Consider the following 23,750-nt stretch of genomic DNA (forward strand, 5'->3'; position numbering starts at 1 on the left):
GCGTGGCAGACACAATTTCAACAGGCCAGGGTGAAAGGAAAAGAACTCCAGACAGAGGAAGAACCGCGATCAGTTCCCGAAGAGGCACGCTTAGCATGTATGCTAGAAACGGTGTATGTGTTCAGGCAACTGGCACTGCACTTGGCTTTGGAAAGACATCTAGTAACTAGCTGCCATCATTACTACGGACCCCGGGCTGGCTAGGGTGGGTCTCCAAAAGCACTGGTGGAAGAGAAGTATGGAGCACAAGGGTATGCAGGGTTAGAGAGCCCAGAAAATAAGCAGAGGAACTTATACCTGCTTTGAGGGAGGAGCTTCTGAAATAGGAATAACACAATTAAAGCAGAGCTTTACCAGTGACAGGAAAGATGGACTAATCAGGAAAATGTTTAGCAATGGAAAGAAAGAACAGGCTCCTATATTGTCTATATTGGCTGTCTACATAGGTTTGTTGCCTTAGACATCCTGTATCATAGAATTCCCTGGAGTAGAAGTTGGACCCACCTCTGCCTGGATTTGTGTTCCAATATCCAAGAGAGAAAAGCTACTCTGTGACTTAATCAAGGGTCCTCCATTCTGGTTCCCCTAACAATTCTGCACTCCCCTTTGGCATACCTATCTCATGGTCTGAGATATCTCTCTTATGGTCTGGCTCAATGCAACCTTATCTGCTTAAAGTCTCCCCCCCCCCCCCCCGCCCCGTCACTGTTGATAACCCCTTTCTCCTGAATAAAATCTTTACCTCTACCTTGATGCCTATGCTCTGCTGGAACCAGAGAGCTGGAAGAGACCTTGGAGAGCCCTATTCATCGCTTGCAGCAAACAGAAGTTCATTACTTTATCTACCACGTACTCTTGTCGCATGACCAATGACCTTAGTCCAATCTCTTCCCTTTTTAAGGGAGGAAACTGAGGTCCTGAGAGGCTGAGTTGCTCTTTGATCCAAGTCGGCTTCAACCCCATGGCTATTTAGTCTCACAAACAACCAGAGTCAGGTGAAATAACAGGCACTCTCAACATAATTAGAGCAAAGATCACACATTTAGAGACAAGAAATGGGGCATCTGCTTCACACAAAAAGATGATTTAAAATGTAAGGTATCTAAGGAATCAGCTAAGTTAAAAGAGAACCACTAGCAATTATTTCTGAGAATACAAGGTGGATGGGTGAGGTCAAAGAAGGGTGACTGCAGCTTTGCGCGGGCCCAGATTTCTCAAGTTCAAAAGCAGCTGTCATTTGGTCTTGTCTCTTACACAGAAGGCCTGAAAGGCAGTGATGTGTAGTGTGAGGGATGGAGGTTTCTGCATTTGGCACTCCTGGATTCATGGTAGTGTCTTCTTGTATGTTTGCCATTGTTGTTTCTCATGGATGATGGTATCACTACCGTCATCATTCCACTCCAAATGCTAGTCTACCACAACCATTCCCGTCCTTGAGATTTATAGCAATACACGAATGGCCTGTGTGCTTTCCTAAGATACATTCTGGTCGCTGGGAACTCCAAGTAGCCCGAACAGCTCCGAAGAACGCCAGGAGTGAGCATTCCAAAGTGGCCGGCTGCGTCAGGCATAAAATTCACCTGCGGGGATTTGAATGCTGTCCAGTGAGCAACGTGGCAGACGCCAAGCAAGCATGATCCGGACATGCTATCTTGCTTGTGTACTGGGAGTTACACCAAACTCCATTTAATCTCGTTTACAGGTGAAGGCTAAGGCTCAGACATGTTAAATGCCTTGTTAAGGAGGCAAAGAAGTGAGTGCAGGTCTCAATTCTCAAAATATGGTTCTGTCCTCTAAAATGTGAAGGCCTTGCTGGATGCCAAGACCTAGCTACCCCTTCTGCAGATAATTCTCCCTTCCAAGAGCTCAGAAGCCATTAAGAAGCACAGCTGTCAACTCTTGGTTACTTAACAAGTATACTTACAGTCTCACCCTGAGGGAACGGGTTAGTGAGGAACCACATCCACTGCCCCACCAGCTCAAGAGACCCTATTTTTCTCAATTATCAACTCATGTCTCATGACAGAGTTAGCCCTAATGATATCCTCCTGCTCGTTCTTTTCATAGTCTGTCAAACTACGTAGGAGTATTATTTATCAAATAACCCCTAATAAGAGCTACTAATAATTAAGTACTTTACTTATGTTTCTGAGCACTTTTTCTGTCACCTCCTTTAACACTAACAATCCAGCAAGATAATTAAATCCAATTTACAATAAGTCCTGATAGTGGAAAGGTTAAGGAACCGGCCCAAGATCACACAGTAAATCAGTAAAGGAAATGAGATTTTAATCCAGTCTGCCTGACCTAAAGTTCTTGCCTTCTATCCACAGAAAGATTTCTTACCTGGGATCCTGCCAAAGAGAAGATTCTGATCCCGAATTTCTGGGGTGGGGCCTGAATTCTGCATTTCTAATAAGCTCCAGGTGATATGGATACTGTTGGTTCAGGAACCCACTCTGAGGAACAAAGCACTATATATACGAGACTCCCTGTTCTGCAATCACTTTTTCCCTATCAAATTATTGTGTTTTAAGCAACTCTTCATCTTTTTTTTTTAATGTTTTTTTAACATTTATTTATTTTTGAGACAGGGAGAGACAGACCATGAATAGGGGAGGGCCAGAGAGAGGGAGACACAGAATCTGAAACAGGCTCCAGGCTCTGAGCTGTCAGCACAAAGCCCAACATGGGGATCGAACTCACGGACCGCGAGATCATGACCTGAGCCGAAGTCGGGCGCTTAACCGACTGAGCCACCCAGGCGCCCCACAACTCTTCATCTTTAAAAAGTCTCAAGTCATCTTCCAATCCTTCCCTTTTGCACCTGCCTTTGGCTCCAATCAGAAAAACAGACACCATAATCGCTCTAGGAATACAACATACCAAATATGGAGGACTCCAATTACAAGGCCTGAGGTGAATAGATCGATGGCCCCGGCACCAACTCCAGTTCCTACAGAACACATTCCAGTGATCTGGTCTACAAAGCTAGTGCGGCCTTCCTGGCTGCTGCCAAAGTAACTGGAGGTCAAACTGCCCCTGATCTAGAGTGGTCAACTGAACCTGGTTAAGCGTTGGGAGGGCCTAGGACGGCACAGCCAATCGATGAATGTACGCTGAACCGAATACAATGAAGAGATCTCTGCTTAGGACACTCCGTATGGGTTACTGTGATACTTCCTTTCTAGCCACTATGCCATTTATCTTTCCCCACAAAATCAGACAACTCTATTTATCTTCCATAGCCTTCTACCCAGATCCCCTGAAAACTGTAGTAAACAGCATTTCAAGGCCTGTGTTCTCTTCTGTGACACAGAGTCTAAAATCAAGACTCAATATTATGTGCTGTCTTGACATCTGGTAAAATCAGGAGAGCCTCAAATGGCCCAAGCACAAATTCTGCTACCCATTCTGCTCTGGTAGACAAGGTCCCTGAGCCAAACAATCCTCCTTATCAAAGAGACTAAGGTTCAGTTCCTGTTCATCCCTGAGTAGTGGGTTTCAGTTCCTTGTCAGCACCCCCCCCCCCCAATTATTCCAGCAAGCCAATTACATCCTCTAGCAGAAACCAGGGGGCGCCCCACCCTCTTGATACCACAAAGCCTGCCTCCCACAGCCCCTGGTTGTTTACTCTGCTCCTGAGGGCAACCCCATATGGTCCTGAGTAGCAGACTATGTATGTCCTCCTCTGGGGCTGTGAGTACACGTGAGTAAAAATCCATCAGTCTCATTTGCCAGAGTCCAGTGTTGTGCACTCCCCCATAACCCTGGGGCGGGGATCCTTCCCTCATCAACAGGATGAATAAGAGGTGATTAGAACATCTGTTTTGCTCAATCCACTGGTCTCGGCTCTTTTCATACGCTTGAATCTTTTGAACGTCTTTGGCAAGGTCATCCACTGCTGCAAGATGGCAATAATGTCCAGCATCGTGCTAAGCACTCTCCATACACTTTCCATTCAATTCCCCAACATCCTATGAGATAGATACATTATCCCTAATGTACAGATGAGGAAACTAACGTCTAACAGCCTATGCCCAAGACCATACAGCTAAGAAGTCTGGGTACAGTTCAAATGCAGATGTGCTGACTCTCTGTTCTTCATCACTACCCTAGCCTTGACAGCATCTCGGGGCTCAGCAGCAGCATTCCTCGGTGCCGCTCACAGATAGAGACGCGCTGCTAGCTGGCCCGACAGCAGCACCTGCATTTGAGGTGCCTTGTTTCTTTTGCTGGTCTCTACTGAAAGACAGATGGAGATGCGTATCCGGAAAGAGTGCTATGGGAACAGGCCGGCTGGCTGGCTGCCAAGAGAATTCCCTTGATGGCTTGAACTTAATTTACCAAAAGGTCTAGTCTGGTTGTCAACCTTGCAGATACAAACCACCTATCCTATAAAAGTCTCATAGTTCATCGGACTTCGGAAGGCCGGATAACACAGTCCAAACTCATATAAGAGAAGCGATATAAATCAGAAAGTAAATTTATTAGTTCATTTGTTAGTGAAATAGGCCTACAGTTATCTGTGAAAAAGATTCAAGCAGCACGGTCAAGTATCATCAGAAGAGACTGTATGCTACCAACATGTAATGAAATCAGGGTTCATCTGTCTTCGCCATGCAAGTAAGTGCCTGGCGCCACCCTGGGCAGGTAAGAGTGTGAGGGTCAAGGTACACTACACAGGCACCGCCAACTGACATTGTCTTGTCCCTTCTATCACCGAGTTTCTCTTTTGATATAGCCGGACTCAGCTTTGTCTCTGAGGTAACCTTGAGCAGGTATTTAATAGCACTGACCACGGGCTAATTTTTCAGTCTCTCTCAGAACGCGAGCAGTGCGCCCCTGGTGCTCCTGCCCACAGGTTTTTCATTCTGTGCTCCGAACATCTATCAGATCAGAACTGGCTCCTCCAACAAGCTTCACCCAATGAAGCTCTCAATTCACTTCAAACTCATCCACCTTCTAACTTCTATCTGGCTCAACCACCTGACATGGCCTATCCCTGATTCTGTCCTCACTCCTTCCCTTTCCGTCTGTCCCTCACCTACTCCCTACTCTGCACTTCTGTCACTCTGCCTTCCTCTAGCCACTCCACCACACGTCCCTAATTAAAACTTTTTTTAAAAAAGTATCTATCAATACCAAATGTACGTGACATGACTCCTGATGAGAAGGATAATAAAAATCAAGAGAATTATCTAAGGATAATTTAGAGGGGTGCCTGGGTGGCTCAGTCAGTTAAGCTCACAGGTCATGATCCCACGGTCAGTGGGTTTGAGCCCCACATCGGGCTCTGTCTTGACAGTTCACGGAGCCTGGAGCCTCCTTCAGATTCTGCGTCTCCCTTTCTCTCTCTCTGCCCCTCTCCTGCTTGTGCCTTCTCTGTCTCTCTCTCTCTCTCTCTCTCTCTCTCTCAAAAATAAACTAATTAACATTAAAAAATTTATCCTCAGAGACTATGTAATCCAGGCCTATCATTCTATAGATGAAAAGACTGACAGAAATTAAGGGACCTGCCAAGTCATGTACCCTGGTAATGGCAGGGCCAAACCCAGGACCCGAGTTCTGGGCTCTCAAGCCAATACTTGAACCAAAATACCAAACTCCTAAATATACACATCGGGTGAGGGGTTCAGTGGGGAGGGCTTCCTAGGTATCTCACAGACTGGTGGTCACGAGCACTAGGTGTTGTTATACAGCACATTCACTATTTTTCTTTGAGTGTTAGGTACCAACCACTGATATCTCTTTCAATGAGAAAATAATTACCCTCAAGCCAGAAAACTGCCGCAAAGTGTCTCAGGGAATATATGACTGCAAATTCCCCAATCCACGGTCACCAGTAGGACTGCAAGGTGGATCTGTGACTTAACAACAACAAAAAGAAAAACCACATTTCTAACATGACTATTTAAGATACTTAAAAGATAACATTTAATGAATATGTAATTGAGATCATGATGGAGAAGGCCTTTTTATGCATAGAGGAAACAGAAGAAAGTCACAAATAACCAACAGATGTGATTACATAAAAACATAAACTTCCAAAACCCAGCATCAATAAAACTAAAAGATAAATGATATGTTACATGAAATGAAAAACAGTTAATATTAGAATAGAAAGATCACACAAGTCAATAAAGAAAACTGACATTTAAAACTTTAAAGACGGACAAAGAAAAACAATTTACAAAAGAAATAAAAAGTTGAGTTTAAAAGTTGATCCTTCTGAATAATTAAAGAAATGCACATTAAAACATCCATACTATTTTGGGGCAAATTAGAAAAGTTTTACAATGATAATATTTAATTGAGAAGCAGTAGTTTTAGTTTTATTCATTTATTTTTAAAAGTTTATTTTTGAGAGAGAGAGAGAGATAGCAGCGAGCATACATGTGTGGGGGAGAGCAGGAGTGCGGGGGGACAGAAGATCCCAAGCAGGCTCTCTGCTGACAGCAGCCCGATGTGGGGCTCAAACTCACGAACCATGAGATCATGACCTGGGCAGAAGTTGGACACTTAACCAACTGAGCCACCCAGGTGCCCTAAGAAGTAGTTTTGGACCATGCGCTCTTGATTTGGTTCAAAGCCTAACTTAAACACTTACTCAGTGACTTTGGGCAAGTCACTTTAATCACTGTGAGCCTGAACATCTTTACAGTTTTGTCGTGAAGATGAAGTGAGACAACACATCTGAGGTGTTTTAGCAAAGTTCCTGTCAACAGCAGAGGCTCAGTGTTAGCCGCTATTATCATATTACTTGCATCAGTAACTCGAGGAAGGGAGCACTGAGACAGGTACCCGCATGGTACGGATGGAAGTATAAGCTGGTAAAAATCCTTCAGGGAACTAATGCGACAAGTAATCTGCTCATCTAGAGCTATAAGAAATGTCTTTGCTCTGGAAAACAGTATGGAGGTTCCTCAGAAAATTAAGAAGAGAACTACCCTACGACCCAGCAATTGCACTACTAGGCATTGATCCACGGGATACGGGTATGCTGTTTCGAAGGGACACATGCACCCCCATGTTTACAGCAGCGCTATCGACAATAGCCGAAGTATGGAAAGAGCCCAAATGTCTATTGATGGATGAATGGATAAAGAAGATGTGTGTGTGTATATACATATGTGTGTGTGTGTGTGTGTGTGTGTGTGTATACACACACAATGGAGTATTACCCAGCAATCAAAAAGAATGAAATCTTGCCATTTGCAACTACGTGGATGGAACTAGAGGGTATTATGCTAAACGAAATTAGTCAAAGACAAATACCACATGACTTCATTCATGTGATCATTAAGATACAAAACAGATGAACATAAGGGAAGGGAGGCAAAAATAATATAAAGACAGGGAGGGGGACAAAACAGAAGAGACTCTTAAATACAGGGAACAAATTGAGGGTTGCAGGAAGGGTTGTGGGTGGGGGATGGGCTAAATGGGCAAGGGGCATTAAGGAGACACTTGTTGGGATGAACACTGGGTGTTATACATAGGGAATGAATCACTGGATTCTACTCCTAAAAATCATTATTGCACTATATGCTAACTAACCTGGATGTAAATTTTTTAAAAAAGTGTCTTTGGAGAGAGACATGAGAATCTGGGTGCTAAGGGTGGTCATGTGCCCTGTCTGAATGGTTTTACCAGAAAGTTTACATGGCAGTTGTATAATTATAGATAAATAAAAAAGAATGAGAAGCCCATGACAGAAGACAAAAAGATTGTTTTAAATATGTATGCCTTTAGACCCACTTATAGGAATCTATCTATACACAAATAATCAGAGATATAATGAAATCTTTATGTACACTGAACTCAGAACAATAGCATCCCTAGTAAAAAACTGAAAATGTAGATGTATAATATGAGGAGTGTGTGTGTGTGTGTGTGTGTGTGTGTTGTTTTTTTGTTTCTTTGGAGAGAGGGCAGGGGGGAGGACAAGAGGGAGAGGGGGAGGGAGAGAGAGAATGAATCCCAAGCAGGTTCCATGCTCAGCACAGAGCCCAACACAGGGCTGGATCCCACGACCCTGGGATCATGACCTGAACCAAAATCAAGAGTTGGATGCTCAACCAACTGAGCCACCCAAGTGCCCCTACAATACGAAGCTTTTAAGTAAATAGGGTATACAGCCATATTATAAAATATTATGCAGCCATTAAAAATTAGGCTGTCTATAGAATACCTATAGCACAAGCAACCAAAAATAAATAAATAGGACTTGATCAAATTTAAAACTTTTGGGTATCAAAGGATACTATTACGGAAATGAAAAGATAACCCCAGAATGGGAACAAATACTCTCAAGTGACTTATCTGATAAGGGTCCAGTATCCAGAATATATAAACATAGCATATCAGAGTACAGCATCCAGAGCTCTTACAACTCACCAGTAAAAGGACAAATAAGCCAATTAAAATCAGCAAAGGATCTGAATAAACATCTCTCAAAAGAAGGTATACAAAATGGCCAATAAGCACGCGAAAAGATACTCAGCATCAGCTGTCATTAGGGAAATGAAGATGGAAACCACCGCGACACCACCCCGTACCCACTAGGATGCTGCAACAAGACAAGCACACACAGACCGAGAGTCCAAGTGCTGCTGAGGAGGCAGAGAAACTGGAACCCTCATACGCTGCTGGTGGGAACGTAAGACGGTGCGGCCACTGTGGAAAACAGTTTGCAAGTTCCTCAGAAAGTTAAACAGAGATACTACATGACCCAGCAATTCCAACCCCAGATCTAACCCGAGAAAAATGAAAACATACATCCACACAAAAACTTGTACACCAATGTTCACTGGCACATTATACGTAACAGCCCAAAACTGGAAACCCAAACGTCCACCGACTGATAAATGAACAAACAAAATGTTGTCTATCCACACAATGGAATATTACTCACCCATAAAAAGGAATGGAATACAGAATACTGTTACAGTAGGGGTGGACCTTGAAAAAATTATGTTCTGTGAAAGAAGCCAGGCACAAAAGGCCACACACTGTAGGATTCCATTTATAGGAACTGTCCAGATTAGACAGATTCGTAGAGACAGACAGTGGATTAGTGGATGCCAGCTGGGAGGAGGGGGAGTTGGGGAGAGAATGCTAATGGGTACAGAGTTTTGGGATTTTTTTTTTTTTTTGGAGGGATGAAAATCTTCTAGAATTAGAAAGTGGTGATGGTTACACAGACTTTTAAATTGTACACTTTAAAACAGTAAATTATACGGTATGTGAATTATATCTAAATACATTTTTTTAAATTAGGCTCTTGAAGATTTTTAATAACATGAGGAAATGCTCTCAACATACTAAAAGGAAAAAAAAACCCCAGCATGCAACTGTATGTATAATTCCAATTTGATTTAAAAATATATGTACATGCATATACACATTTGCATTTAAAAAGACAGAAAATATATCAAAATGCTAACAGTGGGTTCCTAGGTAGTGTCATTATGGGGGACTTATTTTCTTCTTCATACTTTTTTTAATGTTTGTTTATTTGAGAGATAGAGCAAAGGCAGGAGAGGTAGAGAGAGAGGGAGACAGAGCATTCCACGCAGGCTCCACCCTGTCAGCCCAGAGCCCAATGAGGGGATCGATCCCACGAACCCTGAGATCACGACCTGAGCCGAAATCAAGAGTTGGACGCTTAACCAACTGAGCCACCCAGGCGCCCCTCTTCTTCGTACATTTCAATTTTTTTTTATAGTAAATACATACTATTTTTCTAAGAAGGAAGTTGTAAAATAGAAACCCAGGTAGGTCAGCCTGGCTTCAAAGCTGGTGTCATTTCCAACATGCTGTTCGTTCATTAAACACATATTTAGTTCCTACTCTGTTCCAAGCAAAGTTAAGGAAGATATAATCTCTGCCTGCAGGGCATTTACGTAAGTCCAGGGTGGGGTTTGAACCTGAGTCCGCCCACCGGGAAAGAGACCGTATCCTCCTCAAATGACAGGCAGCGCTGCTCACCTGCACACCTTCTGGGGCAGAGGGCCCACGGCCGCGAGCAGCAGTATAGCTTAGTGGTTAAAGGATGGAGCGGGAGCCAGACTACCTGGTGCGAAGCTCGACGGTCTGATCACAAAGTGTGTGATCTCACGGGGCACCAGGGTGGTTCAGTCGATCAAGCGACCAACTAACTCTTGGTTTCGGCTCAGGTCACAATTTCGTGGTTCGTGGGTTTGAGCCCCACATCGGGCTGTGTACTGATGATGTGGAGGCTGCTTGTGATTCTCTCTCTCCTTCTGCTTCTCCCCTGCTTCTGTTCTCTCTCTCTCTCTCTCAAAATAAATAAATAAACTTTAAAAAAGGAAAAGAAAAACAAAACCAAGGTGTGTGATCTTAGGAAAATTACCTAACCTGCCAGGGACACAGCCTCTACGGGCACTAACGGTTCTCTCACTGGGCGGTTAGAAGATTAGAGTGAACATACCTGAAGCACCGGCATCATGCATGGAGGACACAGCAAGTGCTCAATAGATTCATTAGCGGCTGGTCACTAGCATCACCATCCCTGCCACCACCCCACCACCCGTCGCTCAAGGGGGCAGAAACAATGGATTAAAAACCACGAGAAGGCTTGTTTTCCACATCTCAAAACCACCATCATCTGATTCTTGATAAGCCTATAATAACCATTACATTAAACCAATTTCTTTTTCCACATTCTCTCAACGTCTAACGAAACTCTTCTTTCGAGGCATTCTACAAAATACAATGAGCTAGAACATCAAAATGTCCAGTGCTGACAAACTGCTCGTGTCCTCTTATCTTTGAACTCCTAAAAACAAGCGATTTTTTCAAGGCTATTATAACGGAAGGTGGCTCTGAGAGGCTTTTCTGTCTTTCCTCTGCCTTTCCGGCCACGCTGCTCTGAGTCAGGAGTTCCCCCAGGATGACTCTTCGCGGGCCAAATGCAAAATCTCTGCAGCAATACGACCGCCTAACGAGTGACTGGGGACGGCGACTGCATTCCACCTACTGCGACTCTTCCAGCCGGCAGAGGAGAGTCTCAACAGGCAATCATCACTCCGATGCTTTCCTAGCCAATCTCTTAGATGTTTAAAAAAAAAAAAAAAAAAAAAAAAAAGGCCCTTGGCTTTGTCACTGGTACTGATAGCAGTTTGTAGTGACCCGAAGACGTGGATAAGTTCCGAGTTTTCACCAACTTGACTGTAGGAGTATCTTTTCTTCAGCAGGGAGTAAGAAATCTGGACGCACAGTATAACACAGTACCAAGGCTCAGATTCAAAGACACCCATTTAATGGCAAGACTAAAGAGCTCAGGCAACTACACGATACCAAGCCAGGCCTTGTGGCTCCAGAGGCCGTGTGCCTAACAGTAAGGGCTGGAGGCTCTAGGGCCGGCCGCCCGCCCAGGGGGTGGGTCACAGCACTGCCACTCTCACCAACTGCGTGACTCTAGGCACGTGACTTAACTCTCTAGTCCTCCGTTTTCTCACAGGTAAAATGGAGGTTTTAGTGCTTATCAGTGGCGGAGCTGTAAGCGCTAATAAGCCACTGCATGTATATGAGTCAATACACGTACAGGACATCCCCTAGAATATGGGAAACATTCATTAAATGTCAGAAGGAAGCATAAAAACCCACCTACCAAAATATTTAGTTTTCCAGTTCTTAGGTTGGATAATCAGTTCACAGATGTACTTTTTTTTTCAAAGTTTATTTATTTTTGAGGGGCGGAGGGTGGACAGAGGATCCCAAGCGGGTTCCGCGCCGACAGAAGAGAGTCTGATGCAGGGCTCGAACTCACACACTGCGAGATCAAGACCTGAGCCGAAGTAGGACACTTAACCGACTTGAGCCACCCCGGTGCCCCCACAGATGTACTTTTTGGAACTCACTCTGCTTCATTACTTATATAAGTTACAAATCTACCTTCTATATGTCAAATATTGCGTAATTCTTTTTTTTTTAAATAATGGACTTTACAGACAACCATGCAGCTGCTGGTTTCAAACAGCCTGTCTAGGATGGGAGGCAGCTAGGAAAGCAAGATAAAATGGGGTGGGTTAGGCCTCTCATACCAAAGAGTGTTGGCCTATAATCTGAGAGAATTCAAAGTCTTAAACTCACTGAAAGTTAGCAGGAGATACAGGAATTTTTGAAATCACCTGGTCCAACTCCACATTTTGTAGAAGAGGAAACGGAGACGTTGACAAGCGTTTTAAGATCTTCCAGTTCACTAATGACAGAAATGAGACTCTTCCTGTTACCTGTTTTTAGGTACATACTCTAAAGGGAAAGCGATGAGAAAAACATTTTGGAAAGGGAAAAAGACACAGTTTGGAAGGGTTAAGGTAGCGATCTAACAATAGGAGGTGACACCGCGAAGGTTTATCATATCCCAGGCACTGTGCCAATCACTTCGCATGGAAGCCTAACATAAATTTTGCACAACCTGTGAGGTAGCCACTATTATTAACTAACTCCGCTTTCCAGAAAGTAGAGGCCTATCGAAAGTAAACGGCATGCCCCACGTCACAAACCCGGTGAGCGTAGAGTCTGTAAATGAACCCACACTGTCTGACTCCAGAGCCAGAACCTCGACAAAGCAGTGGAACTCTTCAGGCCTCAGTCCTTCTCCTACTTTTTGGGTAACTTCCCCGTTCAGACGCAGTGCAGCTGCACAGTAAATTAAGTGGGGTTTTTGTTGTTGCATGATTGTTTTTAATTCCAGGATAGTTGATGTATTGTTATCTGAGTACAACACAGAGATTTAACAATTCTATATATTACTCAGTGCTCATCATAAGTGTACACAAATAAGGTGCTTTTAAACTAAGAGGAGATAACAATGATTTGGAGCCTACTTGTTCTGTGCTATGCGAGGCACCACACACAGACTCAAGTGCCCCAACCTGTCCAAGGCCACAAAGCCGGTGACAGTGCCGCTGGGGGAGGTGGAGCCCACGCAGCCCTAGCGGGGCTCCGAGGCCCCATTTCCCAGCCTATTCAGCGGACAGCGTGTGCCTGTCCATCCAGCAGCTCTTTATTTTTTTTTTTTTTTTTTTTTAGCGTTTATTTATTTTTGAGACAGAGAGAGACAGAGCATGAACGGGGGAGGGGCAGAGAGAGAGGGAGACACAGAATTGGAAACAGGCTCCAGGCTCTGAGCCATCAGCCCAGAGCCCGACGCGGGGCTCGAACTCACGGACCGCGAGAACGTGACCTGAGCCGAAGTCGGACGCTCAACCGACTGAGCCACCCAGGCGCCCCCAGCAGCTCTTTACTGAGCTCAGCCAAATGCCCTTAACTAAGGCTTGTCCTCACATAGAGAAGAAATTCAGCAAAACCCTGCTCTCACAGAATGCACAGCAGCCGTAAGAGAACGGACCGCTTTCAGCCCGGAACCCTACTTTCCTTGTACCTCAGCAGTCGAGTGGCGGAAGCAGCAAGGACTCTGGAGCCCCCGCCTCCCCCATCACTGTCCTAGGACACCACACACATCGCCCAGCCTTCGCTGCACCTCTGTGCACACTTCACAGATGAACTCCATCCTCCTCTCCTCCTAATGCTGGAAGCTTTTTGTCTTCAAAGTGGGAACTATGTTCATCTCTAGCTTTCTCTCGTTTACCACCAGGTAGTATGACAAAAGGGTTAACTTGAGGCGCTAACAACAACAAAAATGCAGAAGAGGGTAACTCCTCTACTGCCTCTACCTTGGGGAAAGGGCCTATGTGCTCAAAAATGTCCAAGGAAGACATGGAAGATTCTATCCTCGACACTTCGCTGCCTGAGAAAAAAACCAGAACGCTAGGGGCCAATTATTCTGCTGCCTTGGACTCTGACCTTAGGAAGTCTCCTTCTGGTCTGAACCTGACTGGAACTGAGGGCAGCTGACAGCAGAATGGCAGCTATGTGCGCAGCCGGTAGGAGGGCGGTCAAAGCCAATGACAGCCAGCTTCAGAGCACCACTCGCGAGCTACCACTCCAAACCCATGGGATAGATGAAGAGTGGCAAGTCTTACTGTGATTTAAATTCGTAAGTTCCTGCTCCGTTCCCAGTATCATGCCGGGGGCTGGGGACTCAAAACACCGGCAGGCTTTTAAAAATCAAGTAACACTGGGGGCGCCTGGGGGGCGTAGTCAGTTAAGCGTCCGACTCTGGTTCTCGGTTCAGGTCATGATCTCACAGTTCATGAGTCTGAGCCCCGCATCAGGCTCTGCACAGATGGCGTGGAGCCTGCTTGGGATTCTGCCTCTCTGCCGCTCCCCGACTTGTGTGCACGTGCGCTCTCTCAAAATAAAAGAAAATTTAAATTAGAATTAAAATCAAGTAAAAGCGAATTGCACTAATAAAACTAGACCAAGAGAAGGCAAGGAAGAGCAGAGCATGAAGAGAAGTAGGAGGGAGATAAGAGGACTTACTGTTTGCAAACAGAAGTGAGGGAAATCTTTGTGACACGAATTAGATGGGAAGACTCACGTAAAACTACCAGCTGGAGTTTAGAATGGACTGGCTCTTGACTGTCTCCCCTGCTTCTGCTTTTCCCTGGCCAGCTGGGAGTTTAAAATTTGAAAAACAACCTTAATAGGGAGCTAAAAAGAGCTGGGTTCTAAACCTGATTTTAAACTTTGTAACCTTGAGTCACCTTAATCTTTCTTTCAAAACCTGTTTCCCCAACTGTAAGAGGGAGGTAACACCTGCTCATAAAGCTATTCACACTTTCGTGTGTTTGAAACTTCCATATTTTAACGGAGATACTAATACCTATTGCTTAGTTGCTATGAGGATTACAAGAAGTAATTACAGAAAACGCGTAGCCAGTGCCGGGGACTTTGTAGTATTCAATGGTAACTATCATTATCAACATGGTGTTTTTTAAAGTTCTGCGATGAGGGTACGGAGAACAAAACACTATGAACCAGTGAATTCACTGCTGCAGAGTGTAGACTAGGAATGTCTGGATGTCTATACAAGGACAATCTTCCCATGTATCGGTCTTACAGGCTCACTCTGCCACCCACTTTCGTCTTCCCCTTCCTGCTTTATTCATTTACTCAACAAATATGCATTGACTGCCTGCTGTATGGAGGACACAGAGCTGCATACTGAGAATGGGAACCGGAGGAAGAAAGGAGGAGACAGTAACAGGACAGGATGACGGGGACACCTATGAACCATTTGAAATGATAAAACGTTTTGAGTATGTCAGTGTGTGCACTCCTCTGAGAAGTTCTGGAGAGATTCTAAAAGGAATTATTTTTTTTTAAGTTAAGAAAATCTAATAAACTTAACGGAAAACATACAAAACGTACACAGGGAAAAACATAACACACTCGTGAAAAATCACAAAAGTAGCCTTGAGCAAATGGAAAGACAGGCCATGATCTTGGATAAGAAGACTCAATATCATAAAGATGTCAGTTCTCCCTAAGCTAAATTTAACATAATCTCAACAGAAACCCCCTCCAGTTGTTGCTGCCTGAAACTAGACAAACTGATTATAAAGTTTATATGGCAGAATAAGCAAGCAAAAGCAGCCAGGAAAACATTAAAAAAGAGCAATATGAAAACACTGGCCCTTCTAGATGTTAAAACAAATTATAAAGGCTCTAAAATTAAGATGGTTTTGTAGCGGCATATGAATTGACGATGAAACCAACGGAACGTAACAGAAAATCCAGTAAGAAACCCAAACGTGTACAAGAACTTAGTATCCAGTAAAAACAAGATCTCAAACCAATGGAGAAAAGATAGAACTTTTCATAAGTAGTGATGGAATACCTGGCTGGCTAATGGGGAAAAGATAAAATTGGATCCTTCCTCAAACCAAACGAAATGTTAAGATAAATTCCAAATGGATAGGAGCCTTAGATGTGTTTAAAAAAAGGCGGGGGGCGCTTGGGTGGCGCAGTCGGTTGGGCGTCCGACTTCAGCCAGGTCACCATCTCGCGGTCCGTGAGTTCGAGCCCCGCGTCAGGCTCTGGGCTGATGGCTCGGAGCCTGGAGCCTGTTTCCGATTCTGTGTCTCCCTCTCTCTCTGCCCCTCCCCCATTCATGCTCTGTCTCTCTCTGTCCCAGAAATAAATTTAAAAAAAAAAAAAAAAAAAAAAAAACGAAAAAAAATAAAATAAAAAAAAAAAGGGGGGTGGGTGGGAGGGGGTGAAACCATACATACACTGGAAGAAAACATTAACAAATACCCCATAAATTAAAAGCAGGGCAAACTTCCTGGGACTCAAATTCTAAGGCAATACACTGTAAGACCCATAAATATAACCATGTAAAGATGAAAAACCTTTGTACAGCAATAAAACAACACATGCAAAGTTAGGCATATGACAAATTGAAAAAAATATTTTTGCAACTTATAGCACAGACTTTGGGCAGATACCCTGTATCTCATTAAAGGAGAAAACAAATTTAAACTATAGTGAAACATTTCTTACCTAACAGATGGGCAAAACTCCCCCAGAACTTTGGTAGCAAGACTCCAGAGAAACAGAGAAGAGGGTTCAGGCATCAAATAAAAACTTCTGTGAGGGGCGCCTGGGTGGCTCAGTCGGTTGGGCGTCCGACTTCAGCTCAGATCATGATCTCGTGGTCCGTGGGTTCAAGCCCCGCGATGGACTGACAGATGTGCTGACAGCTCGGAGCCTGGACCCTGTTTCCAATCCTGTGTCTCCCTCTCTCTCTGCCCCTCCCCCACTCTCACTTTGTCTCACTCTGTCTCTCAAAAATAAATAAATATATATAAAAAATTTTTATTAAAAAAAAAAACTGTGAATGAACATAGTTTTGATTTTGAAACCACATAAATGGTTTACACAGTTAAAAAACAAAATTAGATTTTTAAAAGCAATTCTTAAAGTTTAAACCAAACGAGTCTGTTGATAAAGCTTATCAAATTGGTGGCATAAGCACACAGAGAAATAAACACATCAACTGGCCTCAGGGCAGAATCTGACAACACATTTGAAGTAGCAGATAGTCTAAGGACAAGGGAACCAACAGAAAATTCACACAACATTCAGTGATCTAATGATCAGTGCAGTTAGTGGCATTGCTACTGGGCTGGTTAGTAACATGGCCAGGAAAATCCAGCAGCCTTCAAAGCCCCAGAGTGTGACCCACTTGTCCAGGGAACGATAAAGTTCTGTGGCCCATTTGAGTGTTACTGGCTAGTGCCCAAGTAGAAGAGTGAGAGGGAAGGGAAGAGAGTAAAGTGAGATTTGAACACACCCAACCAGAGCTTGAGGGCAGCACAGGCCAAGCCACTAACTGCATTTACCCTGAGGGCAAGCAAGCCACTTGACTTTTAAGGAAGGGGGTAACAGAGTAACATGGGATCTGTGCTTCGTAAAGATCACTGGCATCAGTATACAAAATGGATTAGAGAGGAACAAAGGAAGAAGCCAGCTGGACAGCTAGGAGGCTGCTGTCGTAATCCCGGACAAGAGATTACAGTAGCTTTAAACCAAAAGAGAAAGGGGACATCAGTAGACTTGTAGCCTAAATAAATACGTGCTAACTGCAGGTAGGGAGCGGAAGGAGGGTGGGAGGCTGACAGAAGGGGAAGAATATGCGGGACTCCCAGGTTTCTGCCTTTTGCAACTTTGTGGTGCCATCCGAAGAGACTTGGAACTGAAGGTAAGTACCACGTGGAAGAAAAATGGCAAGTTCACTGCTGCCAGAGCCCCTGACATCATCCTTCAGAGCTGGTGGGGACAAGGAGTTAAGAAGGAAGATCCAATAACCAGGCTGCACTGTTAGAAAGCTGAGAAACAGATGAAACAAGCAGGTCAGATAACCTCTTGCAGTATTTTCTCAAAATCAGAAATAGAACCACATACTGTTCACTTTGTTTTTTCTTTTAATGTTTACTTTTGAGGGAGAGAGACAGACTGCATGGGGGGGCGGGGGGGCAGGGAATAGGGAGACACAGAATCTGAACCAGGCTCCAGGCTCTGAGGTGTCAGCACAGAGCCTGACGTGGGGCTAGAACTCAGGAACCGTGAGACCATGACCTGAGCTGAAGTCAGATGCTTAACTGACTGAGCCACCCAGGTGCCCCTCGCTTTGTTTTTATATTTTAAAATTTTTTTTTTTTTTCAACGTTTTTTATTTATTTTTGGGACAGAGAGAGACATAGCATGAACGGGGGAGGGGCAGAGAGAGAGGGAGACACAGAACCGGAAACAGGCTCCAGGCTCCGAGCCATCAGCCCAGAGCCTGACGCGGGGCTCGAACTCACAGACCGCGAGATCATGACCTGGCTGAAGTCGGACGCTTAACCGACTGCGCCACCCAGGCGCCCCTGTTTTTATATTTTAAAAAAAAATGTCACGTAACCAATATCTGGAGGCTTAAAAGCTAGTGATCCTTTGTTTCTAATCTCCTCTTCCTTCTTGGGCCCTTTCCTTCATAAAAACTGACTTCATAAAACATCTAGAGTCCCAGAATCAGACTCTCGGGCGGATAATAGAGGTCACTCACACAAATACCTCCAGGGACCGGAAAGACATAAAGTCTCTTTAAATGTAAGCAACTCGCTGTTAAACACCATATGGGCCAAACAAACTGGCCCACGGCAGTTTTCTACTGAGGTCCCATGTTTACAGAATGTCCTAAGAAAATGACTTAAAACAGTTCCTTCCTTTTCTTTCCATTTGAGTGCTAATAAATAAAACCAGAAACTACACCAACGAATTACTTTTTCAGAGGTCTTAGTTTAGATAAGAAAGAGAAGTTTGGCTTCAAAAAGAGCTCTTTCTTTCCCTCCATAGATACACAGGGCTGCCAGGACAGATACAGGGGCAGCCTCCCTCCTCCTTTGCTCCTCGGTCTCTGCCTCCGGGAATCCCTCTCCTCTTCCTCTCTCTCCTAACCTTACTTTCCTGTGGTCCTGAGGAACCGCGTCCATTAGCAAGAAGTTGGTTCCTAGAGCCACAGTATTAGGCTCCTACCACTCTTCCTTTCACGGGTCAGAAGAAACCAGCAGGGCAACGGCTACCAAGGTTGCCAAGACAACGCACTGCCATTTCAACAGTTTCCTATAAAATAATGACGATGATCTCTGAGGCATTTCCAAGTACCTCACTGGGTAAATATCCCTATGAGACAGGAACACCCAACTCTGCTTGGCCACTTTAGAGAAGAAACAAGGCCTGGAAAGATACTTTCAAAACTGAAGTCAAGACCGCACGGCAGTAAGAAGTAACTGGTTTCAGGCGGGATTCATCACCACTTTGGTTCACTGGTTTTTATTATATGTGACGTTTCATTGTTGGCTCTGCACCTTTAGAGGGTCAAGGAACCCTCTGAGACCTGATTAAAGAATGGGCTCACTCCCCACAAAAACGACAGACAAATATGTAGGCAAATTCAAAGGATTCGTGAATCCCCCGCAGCTCAACCACTGACCCCAGTTTAACAATCTGGGATCAGCTAGAATGTATTTACTTCATCTAAGGACATGAAGAACTTGGGTGTCACGAATTTGAGGACTTGGAGTTAAATAACAACATCAGGGAAATACAAGGAAAGCCGGCGTCCTTTCCTTACCCTTCTCTCCCTTGAGGGCTGCAGACGTCTCAAAACTGCAAAGGTCTCTGCAAACGACACACCACACCCTCTGCAGGACCTCAAGACAGTGACAATCTCATCTCTGAATTTAAATGCCCTTAATATTTAATTCTTTCCTCTACCTGGTTACAGCTTGCCTTCTTCACGTTATCGGGATGATGGCTTTCGGAGGCAGCCTATTGGAGATCCAGAAAACCATAAATTCCAATTCAATTTCCTTGTGAAAATCAAAGAGCTCACTCGCTTGAAGAGTTGAAAGCGTCTGAGGGGTCACTGCCTTCCTCCAGGGTGCTGGTACAGGCAGTGTTCCAGAAGGGTAATGTAAACACTCAGTATGAGGCAACAGGGCATACCAATTTGTTTTTCAATCTATTTTATTTCCGTTCAGAGCTTCTTTGCAGACAGATAGTCCACAAAAACAACCACCCTTTGGTTGTACTCAGTCTTCTTCAATCTCCAAAAGCAGTTGAGTATTGCCAAAGTGTGGCTCGTTTCCCTGCGCTGCCTGTCTGCAATGAGGCTTTGAACTGAAATAAAATAGACTGAAAGACAAATTGGTACGCCCTCGCTCTTCCTGCAGTTCTATATTATCCTTCAAAACTAGTGTTACCACCTTCTCTTTACTGGAACCCAACAGACCCAAATAACAGAGTAAAACTGCAACACTTTAAATGTGCAGGTCCCACCCAAACCTAAAATAGCAATTTAATGCTGGGCTTATTGTTTAACATTGCATTAACATGCCACTCTCCGTCCTGTTCCTTGCTCCATTTGCCGGGCTGGATTACACCTTCTAAGGACGGGTGCAATCGGGTTACTAGACGCAGTTTAAAGCAAAACCGGACACTGCCGATCCTCTTACACGGTCTGCTTGATTTCTCACTGCCTCTGCAATTTTTCACGTTCATGACCCCAAATACCTTCCTATTTTTACCAATTCAAAAAGTCTGTTACTTGCTTTAAAGCATCCAATGCCCTGCTTAAAGTATGCAACATTATTTTGAAAACTTTCAGAGGAAACCAAAAATCATTTGCAAACAAACTTTGAAATGACCACCAACTAGAAGAAACCTGTAATTTTCTTACACTGCCTTAAGAAAATGCACATGCCTTCAATGGAGGAACACACTAAAATAATGAAAAGTACTCTGAATAGATAGTTGTATAATTTGGTTGAAAAAAATTTAAAACTCGTTTGGAGGAGTTCCTCTCTCAACAAGCACAATGAGAAAAAACACACCCTCAGTTTTGTTGGTAACATAATCCTAGACTTTTGTTATTATTTAGCACTTTAAATACATTTCCATTTGGGGCCCAATTTGGTTTTCTCTGATTGGAATTCAGCAACATGTGTAACAACAACAAAAAGGAAACAGCAAACCTGTTATTACACTTTTTCTTATTTAATCCACACAACAACCCTTTTCAGGAGGTACCACTATCCGCATTTCACATACTAGACCATCTGTAACTGGCCCACGGCACGCAGCTCTCCCAGCAGTAAAGCTGGCTTGAGGGCCAGCGACTCAGCACGGGACTGAATCACGGCACCACTACTCACTTCTTTCAATCCTTCCAACACCCCAAATTCTTGCCACCTCACAATCTCTGATCCTACTAAAAAGTTCTTCCTTCCCAGTTCTCTCCCTTCTCCCTTCTTGCCTGGACTGGATTCTCGTCACTCAAACAGGTTCGGTTTAAACTACCTTTCTCAAGTGCCTTGCTGGGCCAGGCCGGTAAGAGGGGTCCTCTGGGTCGGCACTGTTTTATCGCCTTTATCACAGTTGCCACTATTTGCCTTAGACACGAGGTGTTAGGTCCATCTTGCTCACGGTAATCATAAGGCCCAGCACAGTGGGGTCTGGTACATAGCAGGCACTCAAATATTTGATCAACAAATGGCCTGAATTGTTTATTTAATACTTACCAGACTACAGGCTGTGGGCACTGGCTAGCAGCTGATACAAAAATAGGTAAGGTGTGGTCCTGCCCTGGAGAGCCTCCCAAGAAAAGGTAATTAACAGACGGAATAATACAGACTGGTGTGATCAGTTGAGGTTCAGAACCCAGCTCCCTCGTACATTAACTATGTAACCTTGGACATTGCTCTGAATCTCAATTTTTCTCATCTTTACAACAGGAATATTAATACTACCTTCGTCACAGTGTTGGTGAGAGAGCCGAATGATATTCCAGGTAAATAGAGCACACAGTGCTTTGCAGAAATCATTTAATAAATATGAACTGGTGACTTTATTATGATGCTATGACAGCTGTATTTGAAATTAGCTTTGTTTACAGGTATACCATCTGTCCAAGACCCTGCTGAATTTAAATCCTGTGAAAGGGCAAAGAGCTTGTTGATCTTGTCCACCACTTTTCTTCCAGGGATCTCAATCATCCTTAGTACATAGTAGGTGCTAAAAAAATACTGAAAGATTCATGAATGCATACGTGCAGGCAAGGGGTGTTCTGAAATCGTTTGTTAGTTCAACTAGGGATGAACAGCTAAGTTTGGGAACTACTGCCATGAAAGAAATGCATCTAAATTAGAAAGCAGGGTGTGGTATAAATTTGATGATTTAGCTAAGAAAAACTTCACTTTGAGGTTGTAATTAGATCTCCATAAGCCATACAAAGATTTGGAATACGATTTCAGGGAAGAACCAAAGAGCCCCAGGTTGAGACTTCAAAGAAGTTCCAGCAGTATGAGGCGGGTCACAAAGCAGAGGGCTCCCTGGAATGAGCTCCATCTGCCAGACCTATAATCTAGTACACCCTTAGGAAGCTTAACCTCAGAATCTGGTATTCCTGTCTTAAACGGAAACATGGATACTTACTTAGGAAATGTTGTTAGCAAAAAACCGCTGGGTATGAATAGAAACGAAGCACCTTATTGTAGGCGCTGGGTGGATGGTGCTGTTACTAAAAACAGTGGGAAACAATTCCCACATTGATTAACAGATCAGATCAATAAGCCCAGAGCTTTAGGTGCACAGGGTAGTTTTAACTCGAGTTTCCCTTTCCGTGAGAAATGATCAGAAGAATCGCCGGACAACGCTGACCAGTCTACTTGTGTCTAGGGCAGGGGCTGGCACACTTCTGGGAAGGGCCGGACCTTAGGTATTTTTGGCCTTGTGGGCCATGCCATGTCTGTCGCAACAACTCAACGTAGCCCTCGTAGCAAGAAACGAGCCACAGATGATATAAAACAATGAACATGGCTATGTTCCAACAAAATTTCACTTGGGGACACTGAAATCTGATTTCATATACATTTCGTAAATTACAAGGAAGTCTTCTTTTTTCCCTCCCAAGCATTTAAAAATGTAAAAACCACTGTTAGTTCCCCACAGACCAAAACGGGGTGGGGTGGGGGACCGGGGATTTGGCCCCAGGCCGGAGTTTGCCGAAGCCTGGCGCAGACTCGGCAGGAGGGGGGAGAGACTCGAGAAGCAGCAGCGAGGAGGCCTCGGATCGCGCCGAGGAGCAGGCGGTGACGAGCGAGGGCAGGCCCCAGGCGGGGGCCAAGCCGGGTGCACCCCGACAGGGCCCCGCGGCCTCTCCCCACCGGAGACTTACAGCCGAGCCTGCGCTCGGGGTGGGAGCCTCCCCAGGGGGTCCGCGTCCGGGGCAAGAGGAGGCGGCTGCGACTTGGCAGAGCCCCACGGAGTTCGCCACGCCGAAGGGTCTCAGCGCGCCCCTCATCTGGGGCGCCTCTCGCGCCTCAACAGCTAAAGGGGTCTCCACGCTGAGTCCCAGCCCCGTTTCTATGGTTACCTGTTCAGCACCGATTCAAACTGCCGTTCTTTATTGACAGCGCCATAGAGGACACGAACACTCCTGCCCGAAGGGAACAATAAAGCTTTCTCCATTCAACAGCGGCAGAGACGCCAGAAGGCGGCCATTTTGAGGCCGGCGCGTAAGGAGTAGAGCGGCGAGGGGCCGGCCCGGCCTGCCCCGCGCGCCGTGGTCACGTGCCGGGGGGGGGGGGCGGGCCTCGGGGGGCGGGGCCTGCGTCGAGCGCGCCCTCCACCAATGCTAGGGCGCGGGGGCTAACCGGTTGTTAGCCTGTTCTCTGACCTATGACCTTAGCCACTCCCTCCCCTCCCCACACTCTCTTATGAAAGTTTTGATGGGGTTCCACGGACTCTCGCTTGGGCAGTACTAGAGT

At 44.9% G+C, this 23,750-nt stretch overlaps 1 protein-coding gene across 1 annotated transcript in view; it reads right to left on the reverse strand.

Moving 5' to 3' along the window:
• Window positions 1-23,518, reverse strand: part of ZBTB40 (zinc finger and BTB domain containing 40) — a 76,962-nt gene extending 53,444 nt beyond the window's left edge. The window contains exon 1 of the mRNA XM_058718708.1: window positions 23,357-23,518. Coding sequence (XP_058574691.1) covers window positions 23,357-23,451 — 95 coding nt within the window. The 5' untranslated portion in view covers window positions 23,452-23,518. The remainder of the gene's footprint in view (window positions 1-23,356) is intronic.
• Window positions 23,519-23,750: the final 232 nt, after the last annotated feature.

The sequence above is a fragment of the Neofelis nebulosa genome, chromosome 2, assembly GCF_028018385.1.
Source record: "Neofelis nebulosa isolate mNeoNeb1 chromosome 2, mNeoNeb1.pri, whole genome shotgun sequence".
Classification (NCBI taxonomy): domain Eukaryota; kingdom Metazoa; phylum Chordata; class Mammalia; order Carnivora; family Felidae; genus Neofelis; species Neofelis nebulosa.